The sequence below is a fragment of the Polypterus senegalus genome, chromosome 12, assembly GCF_016835505.1.
Source record: "Polypterus senegalus isolate Bchr_013 chromosome 12, ASM1683550v1, whole genome shotgun sequence".
NCBI lineage: Eukaryota > Metazoa > Chordata > Cladistia > Polypteriformes > Polypteridae > Polypterus > Polypterus senegalus.
Window position 1 is genome coordinate 45,698,306 of NC_053165.1, and position 12,824 is coordinate 45,711,129.

Consider the following 12,824-nt stretch of genomic DNA (forward strand, 5'->3'; position numbering starts at 1 on the left):
TATCCAAAGGCAAAGCACGATTCGTCATTTCTGCCAAATACATCGCCACATTCAGATCTTTTACTCTTTTCTTTGCTTTTCCCAGATGGCGAAAAAGGGTGGTCGTACAATATGAAAAAAACGTATTCAGAAAAACGTGCAACATCCACATATTTCGGGTCCAAATTAGCAATACATTCCCTTGTATTTAACCCACTTCTATTATCTCAACGTCTATCGCAAGATTACATTATTAATGCGTATCTAAAAGTCGAAGCTAATCACCTCTTCTTTATTAAATCGAATCAAGCTAAACTTAGAACGGAACACATGCAAGGGCTCATTGATCACGTTCAAAATTCAAATATCAATAGTTCAAACAAACTCAAAATAGGTAAAGCAGTAATATTACCTTCATCATATCAAGGTAGTCCATGAGCATTGCAACAGTTGTATCATGATGTATTGGCAACATCCCAAACTATTGGCTGGCCAGTTTTATTTATTACATGAAGTTCAATCAACAATGGCCAGAAATCCGCAGATTCTTGAGAACAATGTCACCGGCTACATTGGCTCTGGATATTCCCACTTTCATAAGAAGATTTTTATCAGAAAGTCTTATTTTTATTGAATGAACTTGAAACGGCGTTCGGGCAAATCAGAGCATACATTTACACCATCGAATTTCAAAAATGGGGTTTGACTCACATGCATTTATTGGTTATTACTTTGCAAAATAAATTAACTGCTAATGATGTATATCGGTTTGTCTGTGCTGAGATTCCAAACAGAGATACCTGTCCTGAATTATGGTACAAAGTCATTAAGCACATGTCTCACGGACCACACTAAAAACATTCAGTATGCTGGAACTCAAAAGAACAAAAGTGTTTAAAGAAATTTTTACGGAAGTTTTAAAATAAAAAAGTGAACATAATGCATATGTAACAATTCCTATGAAAACAAAATAAATAAATTGTATTTCCACTGGACCAGACCCTGGGGTTGGCGAGCGAAGCCACCTAGTCTCTATAAAAATAAAGTAAAATAAAAGATAAATGAAGAATTGCAATACAAGTAAGTAACAGATATGGATAAATCAAATTAAGCAAAAAAATATCCAACAGTTGATCTAAACAGTCAATTCTGAAAGTACATTTAAGTCCTCTGATATGGAAGGCTGAGTTATTGTGAATAACAAATTATGCTCTGAAATACTTTGAGGCAATATGTATTTTTTGTTTGCATATACTACAGCAAAGATGCAGCAACAGATGTGATAGTGTTTGCTCTAGGTGATACTGATGTAAACTGACAAGCATGTTAAGCTGCCCTATGAATTTAATCTGTATCATGCTGCACTGTAACTTTAAATGCTGTGTTCACATCTTTGGACAGATGACAAATGCAAGATTTCAAGTGGGAAATTCCACATGAATGCCTTACAAACTATGCTATTTGAATTATTAGAGCTTGCCTTTCACCTATTTAGACAGAATAAAAAAAATAAAAACAACAATCAGGTCAGTCATAAATAGCTTTTGTGGACAACAGTTTGGACCTATGCAATATTCACATAAAACACACACACACAAAAAAAAAGAACACTTTGGCTTATCTTCATCTGCATGTTGAGTGAACCAAATCACAGAACAGCAGCAGTTTCCCAAAGATCTGACCATCTGATGTAAACACAACAAAGGTCACGAGTAGGCATCCAAAAAAAGTTGAACGTTTTATAAAAACAAAAATAAACACCTGAATCCACTCACCATGGAAGTAATCTCGCAGTTCTCTTGTGTTTGACAGGGACTGAATAACACTGTTCATAAAGCATGTGTTTCCCAGATTCACTAGTCCAGTGAACCCAGGAAGGCACACTTTCTTTTCTTCTTCATCATCCATACAATCATTATTTGCTGGAGCATGAGTCATGGGCTGTACCATGCATGTCGGTTTAAGCTGCTAAATCAATAGACAATGTCAAATGAGTGGATGCTTGGGAATACTGAATAAGCAAGCCTAACACACATTAACTATGTACTGTATATTTGACACACGTCTAAATCAACCCAAGAAGAGATTTTAGATTTTTAAAACAGAGGAAGCAATAGCAGGTATGTTAACAATGAAAGGGACACATGATAAAACCTTTATGCGCTTTATTTGTAGCAAAACATAACTATTAAAAATATTCTGTTATATTACGAATTAATTGAGTAAGCAGAATGAAAAACAGCCGGAGTTGTCATTCATAATCAATCAACTTACCGATGTTACAAGCGCAGGCTCCTGTTTCAGGGGAACATGTTCTGTTAAAGTCCTAGCACTTACAGAATCAAGACTACCTTCTTCTGCTCGAGTCTTCTCTTTCTCACCAGTTCTTGGTTCCTCTTTGCTAGGCAAGGTGTGCTGACTACTTCCTGGTGAGCTTTTTTCAAGTGAAGCTGGCCCAGTAGGCACAGCAACCTTTGCACCACCCACTGCACCTTAAAAATATGACAAAATACCTTGCGTTTAGAAACACTTGCGTCTCATTCATATCCCTATTATGGTGTGTAGCTTCTATTAACTGATCAAACATTGTTACTATTGGACAGTTTTGCCTCTTAATGATGGAGCTAACATGCTCATCAAAAACTATTAAATTAGGCAATATGTTTTAAACAGTTATTGTACTCTGTTATTTCTTGATTTTGATGAAATCTCAGTGAAACCAGAAATATGTCCTAACATTTCTCTAATGGTATTGAATAGAATTTTTCCTATATTCAAGGAAGGCTACCACAATAAATAATTATTTGTATTTAATTCAAATTTATACAACAAAATGCTTATTCAAAGGCAAATGCTGACATTTTTTTTTTTTTTAAACCTTGCACTAAGTTTGGCTTAGTGTTACTCCAGACACACAATGCTGCAATACTTTTGTGTTTAACATGTATTTTTCACATCAATTTCACAACCAGCATTTCTATAATTTTTAATTGTTAGTTTGTATCGTTATTTATAAAATTTACATATTTTACTGATCTGTTATTTGGTTAAGGTGTATACGAACACCACATTCTAAAGCCTTCTCCAACACCCTAGAAGTACAATAATCCCTTGCTAAATTGCGCTTTGACTTTCACGGCTTCACTCTATCGCGGATTTTATATGTAAGCATATCTAAATATAACATGCTGCTTTGTGGGTTCTGCGGACAATGTGTCTTTTTACTTCCTGTACATGCTTCCTCAGTTGGTTTGCCCAGTTGATTACATACAAGGGATGCTATTGGCGGATGGCTGAGAAGCTAACCAATCAGAGCACACAGTTAAGTTCCTGTGTGCTGAATGGCTCAGTGACGGAACGCCAAATTCGATTCCGCGGTGTTAACCATGAAGTATTGTCTCGCTCATTCAGCATCAACGTGCTTCGCTGTGTAAAAAGTTAACTTTTGTGCTCTTTTGTGTTTATCTTTGCGCATAGTCAAGCCCTTCATTATGGCTCCAAAAAGATCTGCTTCTGCTACTGCGATGTTAACGATTGCCGAAAAGGTAAATGTTTTGGATATGTTGAAGGAAGGGAAAAGCTACACTGCTGTAGGACGCCATTAAGGCATCAATGAGGCTACGATTCTTTTTATTTAAAAAGTAGGAAAGGAATATAAGATCTACGGCTGCAGTGTCCTTTTAACCAGGGTGCAAAACGAGTTGTAAGTGGATGTAATAAGGCAGTAGTCTGGATGGAATCTGCTTTAGGGATTTGGATTGAAGACTGCCAGAAGAAGAACAATGGCGGTGCTACACAGTCACCTGAAGAGGCTCCTTTAGAAGAGCTGTAACGCTCTCCTTTGTTGTGCAGTAAAACTAAACTCATCGTTATCTGACAAGTCATCGTGTCATTGTTGGTGAGTAACCATAATTAATTTTCTACTTACATTACTTATTACATGTACGTACGTACGTACGTACGTTTAGTGTCACTGTACACCATTTACTGCATACAATTTTTCTTGCATTGTACGTTATTTATTGCTGGTGGCCTGTCTATCATAATGGCTGTAACATATGTGATATCGGAGACACTCAATATCTTTAAAATAATATTTAGGTTTTACTGTATGTAAACAGTGTGTTTACATACATAATTTCAATGAATCTTACCTAATATCTAAGAGAATACAAAGGGTTTAGGCTGTATAACTGTGCAGGGAATGTTTATAAACAGTGTGGGAGAGTTTATAAAAATAACCAAACATACATATGGTTTCTACTTAGCGGATTTTCACCTATCGCGGGGGGTTCTGGAATGCAACCCCCGCGATCAAGGAGGTATTACTGTACTGTTTTGTTTCTGATCCTGCTTTGTTTCGGCCTTGAATCTGGGATCCCTGATTTGCTTTTGTGAAACTGTTAACTATTCATTATAGCAAACAAAAACTGGTTTCCTTTCCCTTGAAACATAATGGGAAAATAGGACAATTTTTATAGCAGCTTGAAAATTACTATTTTAAACAGAATTTTCAATATCAGGGTGGCATTCTTAGCTATCTTAATTACCTTAACCCTTTTTGAGGTGGCTGGCTTGACACGTATTCGTAAAATACAGCATACAAAGGCACATTAAATGCAAATACACATGCAAGTGGCACTTTGCTTATTTTTAGTGAGTATTTGAACCCACATTTTGGTATAATTTGACAGCCCTACACTCGAGTAAAACAAAAAGATCTTGTCAAAATCCATAAAGATCAATTTTCCTTTTAAAGAATGCTTATTATTACTGAAAAGCTACTAAAGCCAAAATAATTTGCAAACTACCAAAATATCAGAGTTTGAAAAAAATATTAACAAAATGAAGAAAATAAAACTGTACCTCACTGATGAAAAAGAGTTTAAAGTGTTAATGTGTTGCCGTTATGAACTTACTTGTGTATCCCCCACCTCTTCAGATATCACTATTTGCTCAATTTTTTGAGTGTTGCAAGGGTGTCAAAGTACAAGAAGATTAAATTACATAATTAGGAGATTGAGGTAGCAAAACTTGGGAACAAGAGGACTAGGGAAAAACATGGTTAACTTTTCTCTCATTAGATAAATAAAGGTTTGATAAACTAAGTAGAAGCCAAGCAGCAGACCTTGTCCAGTAGGTGCCTCCAGACCTCCCCACCTCTGGCTATGTCGCTTCTTTAAAAAGATATCAAGTCGAGATGGAGTGAAGGAATGAGTACATTTGTCTGGATTAATAAGATTCCTAAAACAATGAAATAAAACAACATTTTAACTGCGATTTATTTTAAAATAAATTGGTTTACTTGAAAACAATTTAACTGCTTTATTTAAAAAAAAAATCCAACAATGAATTTACTTCACAAAAATGGTTATCATGATATCAAGCAGCAGCATAGCAAAATGTTTTGCATTTAAATCATCACAAATGAAAAAGGTGCATTGAAGACTCGGCATTACCATTAGTCGCAATTCTGCAATATACTATCATTTACAGTGCATCCGGAAAGTATTCACAGTGCATCACTTTTTCCACATTGTTATGTTACAGCCTTATTCCAAAATGAACACCCCATTATGACAACGTGAAAAAAGTTTACTTGAGGTTTTTGCAAATTTATTAAAAATAAAAAAAACTGAGAAATCACATGTACCTAAGTATTCATAGCCTTTGCTCAATACTTTGTCAATGTACCTTTGGCAGCAATTACAGGCTCAAGTCTTTTTGAATATGATGCCACAAGCTTGGCACACCTATCCTTGGCCAGTTTCGCCCATTCCTCTTTGCAGCACCTCTCAAGCTCTATCAAGTTGGATGGGAAGCGTCGGTGCACAGCCATTTTAAGATCTCTCAATGTTCAATCAGATTCAAGTCTGAGCTCTGGCTGGGCCACTCAAGGACATTCACAGAGTTGTCCTGAAGCCACTCCTTTGATATCTTGGCTGTGTGCTTAGGGTTGTTGTCCTGCTGAAAGATGAACCATCGCCCCAGTCCGAGGTCAAGAGCGCTCTGGAGCAGGTTTTCATCCAGGATGTCTCTGTACATTGCTGCAGTCATCTTTCTCTTTATCCTGACTAGTCTCCCAGTTCCTGTCGCTGAAAAACATCTCCACAGCATGATGCTGCCACCACCATGTTTTACTGTAGGGATGGTATTGGCCTGATGATGAGCAGTGCCTGGTTTCCTCCAAACGTGACGCCTGGCATTCACACCAAAGAGTTCAATCTTTGTCTCATCAGACCAGAGAATTTTGTTTCTCATGGTCTGAGAGTCCTTCAGGTACCTTTTGGCAAACTCCAGGCGGGCTGCCATGTGCCTTTTACTAAGGAGTGGCTTCTGTCTGGGCACTCTACCATACAGGCCAGGTGGATTGCTGCAGAGATGGTTGTCGTCCTGGAAGGTTCTCCTCTCTCCACAGAGGACCTCTGGAGTTCTGACAGAGTGACCATCGGGTTCTTGGTCACCTCCCTGACTAAGGCCCTTCTCCCCCGATTGCTCAGTTTAGATGGCCGGCCAGCTCTATGAAGAGTCCTGGTGGTTTCCAATTTCTTCCACTTATGGATGATGGAGGCCACTGTGCTCATTGGGACCTTCAAAGCAGCAGAAATTTTTTTGTAACCTTCCCCAGATTTGTGCCTCGAGACAATCCTGTCTCGGGGGTCTATAGACAATTCCTTTGACTTCATGCTTGGTTTGTGCTCTGACATGAACTGTCAACTGTGGGAACTTATATAGACAGGTGTGTACCTTTCCAAATCATGTCCAATCAACTGAATTTACCACAGGTGGACTCCAATTAAGCTGCAGAAACATCTCAAGGATGATCAGGGGAAACAGGATGCACCTGAGCTCAATTTTGAGCTTCATGGCAAAGGCTGTGAATACTTATGTACATGTGCTTTCTCAATTTTTTTATTTTTAATAAATTTGCAAAAATCTCAAGTAAAACTTTTTTCACGTTGTCATTATGGGGTGTTGTGTGTAGAATTCTGAGGAAAAAAATGAATGTAATCCATTTTGGAATAAGGCTGTAACATAACAAAATGTGGAATAAGTGATGCACTGTGAATACTTTCCAGATGCACTGTATTATTCCACTTTTATTTGGTAGACATTAAATGAAAATTATATTCCTGCAGGTCTATTACACCAAATAAGCAAACTGATTCTATTTATCTTATTGAAATATTGTTTTAATTGTGGAAATGGATTAAGTATCTTAGCACTGTCCAAAATAAGACTGAGAATACTAAGCTTAGTAAATGGTATGTACCATATTTTCTAAATTTAATTCTGGGTTAGTGCTTTGAAGAGGAGACCTTACTTTTATGGTGGTAATAAAAATAAGTGAGGCATTAAAAACACACTGACAAGCACATACTATGCCAACTGTGAGAAGGAAAAAAGGCATTAACAACTTTCCTTGTTTCAAATTACTGGCTTTAAACAAACTTACACAATTGCACCTTCTTAATCAAATGCAGAGATGAGAAGGACCAGAGCCAGCAGCAACTTAAGATGAACTGCTTATCACTCTGTGTAATTGTTTTTAAAGCCATGAGATCACTTATTACACACAGCTCACATACAAGACCATACTCAAAAAATTCCCTTAAGATACTAATAGACTAAAATAAAACCAGGTTTCCCAGTTTCTTTTCGTGTGTACAGATATTCACATTTTTATAGGGTTTTACATTTAAATGGTTTCCACTATTTTTAGTGAAAATTCATTCTGCTAAAAGTATTTAATTTTGGGTATTTCATCAAACGGTTTATTGCTATGGCAAGGGCTGACACACAGCTGACATCACCAGGGTACGAACTCCTCAGTGTTCAGAGGCAGGTTCTGTATGGCTGACTAAGGGAGCTCTCCATTTAGCTCACACTGCAAAGTGATCAACTCTGAGCCAGATGCTGTGTGTTTCCAGCTAACCACCGACAGATAACCAAAGAGCAAATTTTAGATTGGAGATTTTTTTTTGTGTTGCAAGTCCACAGCAATTCTCTTTGTCTTAATATGTGTGCAAGTAGCACATCATTTTTTACTACAAAACATATGCAGGAAAAGAAATAGTCTTGTATTTTGTTGGTCTCTTATTAAGCATGGGAGTTTTCACTAAAAGCATAAACTATAACCAAAAACAATGACATATTGAGACTTTTAAAGAGCCTCGGTACTGCAATATGCAATAAAAAGGTTCAAACCGTAAAAACAACTACAGTTTGCTTATTTATTTTAATTACATAAGGAAATAAAGAAAAACAGTAGGAAGATCATCATATATACTAAAACAGCACTTGAATGATGATGTTCTTACCTTAGCTTTACCTGCCATTTAAACTTGGTATCTGGTCCACAATCCGGGTGCAAGCGTAAAAAATTTGGATCACTACAAAAACGACAAACAGTAAGCAAATGTCTCTACTCTAGTTGTCTAATTAATTTAATGTTTTACACACATGTACTTCATAACAAAACAATACCTTCTACTACCATCTCTTATTAAACAAAATACAGGTGTAATTGCTATTTGGTGTATAGTACATTTATGTTGCAGAAAATCAGCACTCAATACTGTAACAGAAGTACAAGAAAAACTTAAAAACAATTTACATTTAACAAAAGTGGCCAAATTTTGATAAAAAAAAAATCCACTTAAGTCTGAGGGAAGTGAGACATCAAACTATATTATGCAAGTAGACATATACAACTACAGGTACACCTGTTAATGCTACTTAGCTTGTCTGGACTGCCCATTAACTTATTTTTAATTGCTTTTTTTTTTATATAGGAGTCATTATTACACCGTAAACTGTGCAACATACTTAACTAAAATGCAACACAATGTTTCTAAACCTTTATTGTGCAGAAATTAAATCTGGAATATGCTCCCCTCAACGTTCTTATATACTGAGAAAGAGGAAAATGTCATTAGAACCACTTCCAGTTGCACATTATTCCTCAAATATCATATCTCTTTGTTTCTCATCATAACTAATTGATAATATTGAAACACAATCACTTCTCTCTATTTATAATCAAACTGTATATTAAAATGATATTTTTGCACTTAGGAAGGTCGAAAACGGTGGTGGAATTTTTTCATGATTACATATGCATTATCTAGATTATGTGCAAAGTAAAAAGAGTTATAGTCACCTATAAATATAGAAAAAGTGTTAGTATAATATTTGTTGCAATAAAGTGCTATATGTAAAACTGCATTTAGCTACATTTAATTGTGATGATAGCGGAAAAACCACGACAGGGACGCAGCAGCTTTTTGTTCCAATTACATCTTTATATTTATATGGCGTGTTCAATGTTTACTCGTTATTGTTAAACTGATGACGTACAAATTAAAATAAATAGTTATTGAAAGAATGCGCATTATATTGAATACATCTTTTAATACTGTGTACACATTTATATTTCCATGATACGAAATTTGAGGAAAAGTTTAGTATCTGTTTGCTTTTTATCATTATAAACATCTATACAAAATTTGAACTCTCTCTAATTATAACCATAGTTTAACTGAATACTTTCACACATTTTCAAGTAAAGTACCACTTCTGGTTGCCGGAAATGGCCCAAAAGTTAATAGGATTCCTTACTTTTGATATAAAGCAGGTGTACAAAATCTCATTGACCTAAGGTCAAAACGCTTTCAAGTTATTGTGTTTACACACACCATTTCAAAAATGGTATTTTCGAACTCAGGAAGGTCTAAAAATGTCAAGATTCACCAAAATCTTGAGGTCGAATTTTTGTTTCACGATTTATATACAGGTAGTCCCCAGGTTACGGATATCCGACCTATGAACTGGCCTTCAGCTTCTACGCATGCGCCTAAGTAACTGCTGCTCCGTCATCATCGGCCTGGTAATGCTGCAAACAGTGGCTGGACGGAGGCTGGAGGGGGCGATTTTGCTGCTTGCCCAGTGTAGTGCAACTTGGGCGGCTTCCACCGGCAAGTGGTTTCACTGCCCACCCAACACACACAGCTGCCTGTTCATTCTCGGTGGGCGGCTGGTAATGCTGCAAGTGTTGACCCGGTTGTGATTGAACGGAGGCCATTGAGGGTGAACAGGGCGGCTGGGAGTAGCATTGTAGTGTGCCTCGGACGGTTGCGTGTTAAATGGGGGCGGTGGTGCAGTGGACACTGCAGGTAGCTTACTGTAATAGAGGGGATGAACCACCCCTCGCTGCCCCCATTCATTGTCAATGGCAAGCCTGCTTGTACTGTTACACACATAGCAGGAAGTTGTCTTGTTAGTACAGGATGGTTCAGATCTAATTATCAGATCCAGATCATCTGGATAACTTTGATTTATGCAGGGACGATTCCAGTTCGGTGCGAAGACGATTCTTCATGTCATCAGTTCACACACTTCTCGATGGTCCGAGATTTTTCGGGTGATTTTCTATGTAATAAACTGAATAAGTTATAGCGTAATGAAAATTGCATAATTAGATCTGGACCACCCTATACATCAGACGTGCTGACGACTCCATCATTCATTGGCAGAGCACTTTGTTACAGTCGGTCAACAATAGCATTTATTAAAATAATGTACCTGTTCCGACTTACATACAAATTCAACTTAAGTACAAACCTACAGTCCCTATCTCGTACGTAACCTGGGGACTGTCTGTAATTTCTCTATACTATGTACAAGAGAAAGTAAAAATCAGTTAGGCCATAATTATTTTAGATTACATCCTTGAAACTGTCGTCTTTATATTAAAAGCAAAGCATGCCTATCTAACTTGTGTTTATTAGGAAACTAAAACTAGGCAAATTTCTAATAAAAACCAACTATCAAATCTTTTAAAACCGAAAATGCTGACTTATTTTCAGATACATTTTAGCTATACTTTCATTTTAAGACTAAAAATCATCCAATTAAGAGTATCAAAAACTTTGTTAACTATTCAAAATCAAGAATCATTTTATAAATCCTACTTAAAGTTGTTCTACTTAACTGAAGAAAAACAGGAAATGCTTTAAACTTGTGAAGCACATCAAATTACATACAATGTGCATATAAAGCTCTCTTAATACTCTTAAAATTTTTACCTGGTCTGAAAAATCAGAGTGAAATCCTGCTCTCTGAAGAAGACTTCCGCTGTTTCCCTGCATATTTCTTTTAAGTATATGCTTACCACCATAACATCATTTCCCTTTTCGTAAAAATCATTCTTCACAAAAGTCAAGTTTACCATTGGTTCTAGAGCCAATGTTTGACAGGAGGAAGAAACTACTATCAAAAAGAGAAAGAAAAACTGTCAGACTAATACTAGATAAATGTGTGCAACTAATTAGGAAAACAAAGCTTTACAAATATGACAAATGGATGCAGTACACTAAAATAAAAGACATTAAAACTAAAGACAAAGTTTTAAAATAAAAGCAGTTTACTTGCCTTCAGATAAGTCATTCATTTTGTCCTCCTTTGCCTTATCTCCTTTTTCAGGTTCATTTTCAAGATGGGCAAGTAGGTCTTTCGACAGCACATTTGGAAGAGTGTCTTTTGCCACTAAATTTGTATTTTTAATACATTCCTCTTCCAAACAACTGTTCTTGAAGTTCAAATCTTTAACTACTTGCCTTCTCACACTATTGAAAGCAACCATATCTATATCAACTGGAAGAGGCAGGCTGGTGTCCCGAGTTGTAAAGACATCAGATCTTGGAGGGGGAATCGCATCTGAAGATGCACCTTGAAGACTTGCGTCATGACTGGAAGGTACTGGACGCTCTTTTACCTCATTGATTAATTCTGTCTAAAATTACAAGAGATGAAACAGTATTAAATGGTTTGTTGGGAAAACTATTTGCATTTACCAAAGACGTACTTGACCTATACAGTAGTATTATGTAAATACAGAGGCAATTCAGCAATTCGCAAAACGATCTAGTTTATTAGTTATCATCTAACTCCTGAAACTGCATATATCAAAAAAACAGACTGAAAATATTTTAAAAAATGAGGAGAGAAATTTCTATAGTTTTTGGTTTCTTTTGCCTGTATTGCTATTGTAGTAAATATTTAATGTTACCTTTAGATTTATATTAAAAACATAATCCTTACCATTAATTAAATATGTATGTTAGTGGACCTATATTAAAAAAACGTTTGAACCATGGCTGAAAACAGAACTATGTTTAATATGAACTGCTACAACTATAATGGTTAACGTAGACAACCAATTTAGAATACTGAGTAAATTTAATTTTGGAGCCTGGAATAAAAGTTGGTGTGTTTAAATTCATCAACTAACTTCCATTAATCAAACATTACAACAAAGTTTCTTACCTTATGCTTTATTGTGGTTGTACTTTTACTGGTATCCTTCTCCTGCTTGGCCTCAGAGTTTTCAGTACTTTCGATCTTGACTTTAGTCTTTCCACTTTGGTTTAGTGCATCTGAAATGTCTTTAGTTTTAGTACTCTCTACATTTTCAGTCAAAGGCTCTCTCCGGGAATTACAGTCCTGATCCTTTGGACAAATCACACGTTTACCACTAGGCTCAACTTGTAACTCTGTGCTTCCAGGTGTCTTTAATGTTAAGACTTTTGACCCAGTTTCACTTTTGCCAGCTGGCTTTTGCTTTATTGTACGTTTGCTTCCCCGGTCTACCTTGCCCTTTTTTGATTCCATTTCAGGCTGTTCAGCAGAATTCTCTTCTGATAACAAATGTTCAAGCTTGGAAGCATTGATTGCTTCATCTGAGCCTAATAAGACTGGATCACTTTCTTTACTCTTCTTCTGCCAAAACAAAAAGCATGATGGAATTGATAAAGAAAACACTTTGCCAATCAGATTTTACCTAA

At 36.3% G+C, this 12,824-nt stretch overlaps 1 protein-coding gene across 9 annotated transcripts in view; it reads right to left on the reverse strand.

Moving 5' to 3' along the window:
- usp19 (ubiquitin specific peptidase 19) overlaps positions 1–12,824 on the reverse strand; it is a 96,288-nt gene that overhangs the window by 52,966 nt on the left and 30,498 nt on the right. For 3 of the 9 annotated variants that reach the window (XM_039771051.1, XM_039771043.1, XM_039771044.1), the window contains exons 5-11: positions 12,307–12,759; positions 11,413–11,773; positions 11,067–11,250; positions 8,301–8,372; positions 5,108–5,223; positions 2,254–2,471; positions 1,755–1,947 (exon numbers count right to left, since the gene is read on the reverse strand). In XM_039771051.1, coding sequence (XP_039626985.1) covers positions 1,755–1,947; positions 2,254–2,471; positions 5,108–5,223; positions 8,301–8,372; positions 11,067–11,250; positions 11,413–11,773; positions 12,307–12,759 — 1,597 coding nt within the window. The remainder of the gene's footprint in view (positions 1–1,754; positions 1,948–2,253; positions 2,472–5,107; positions 5,224–8,300; positions 8,373–11,066; positions 11,251–11,412; positions 11,774–12,306; positions 12,760–12,824) is intronic. The other 6 variants (XM_039771052.1, XM_039771050.1, XM_039771048.1 and 3 more) reach the window with 5 other exon arrangements.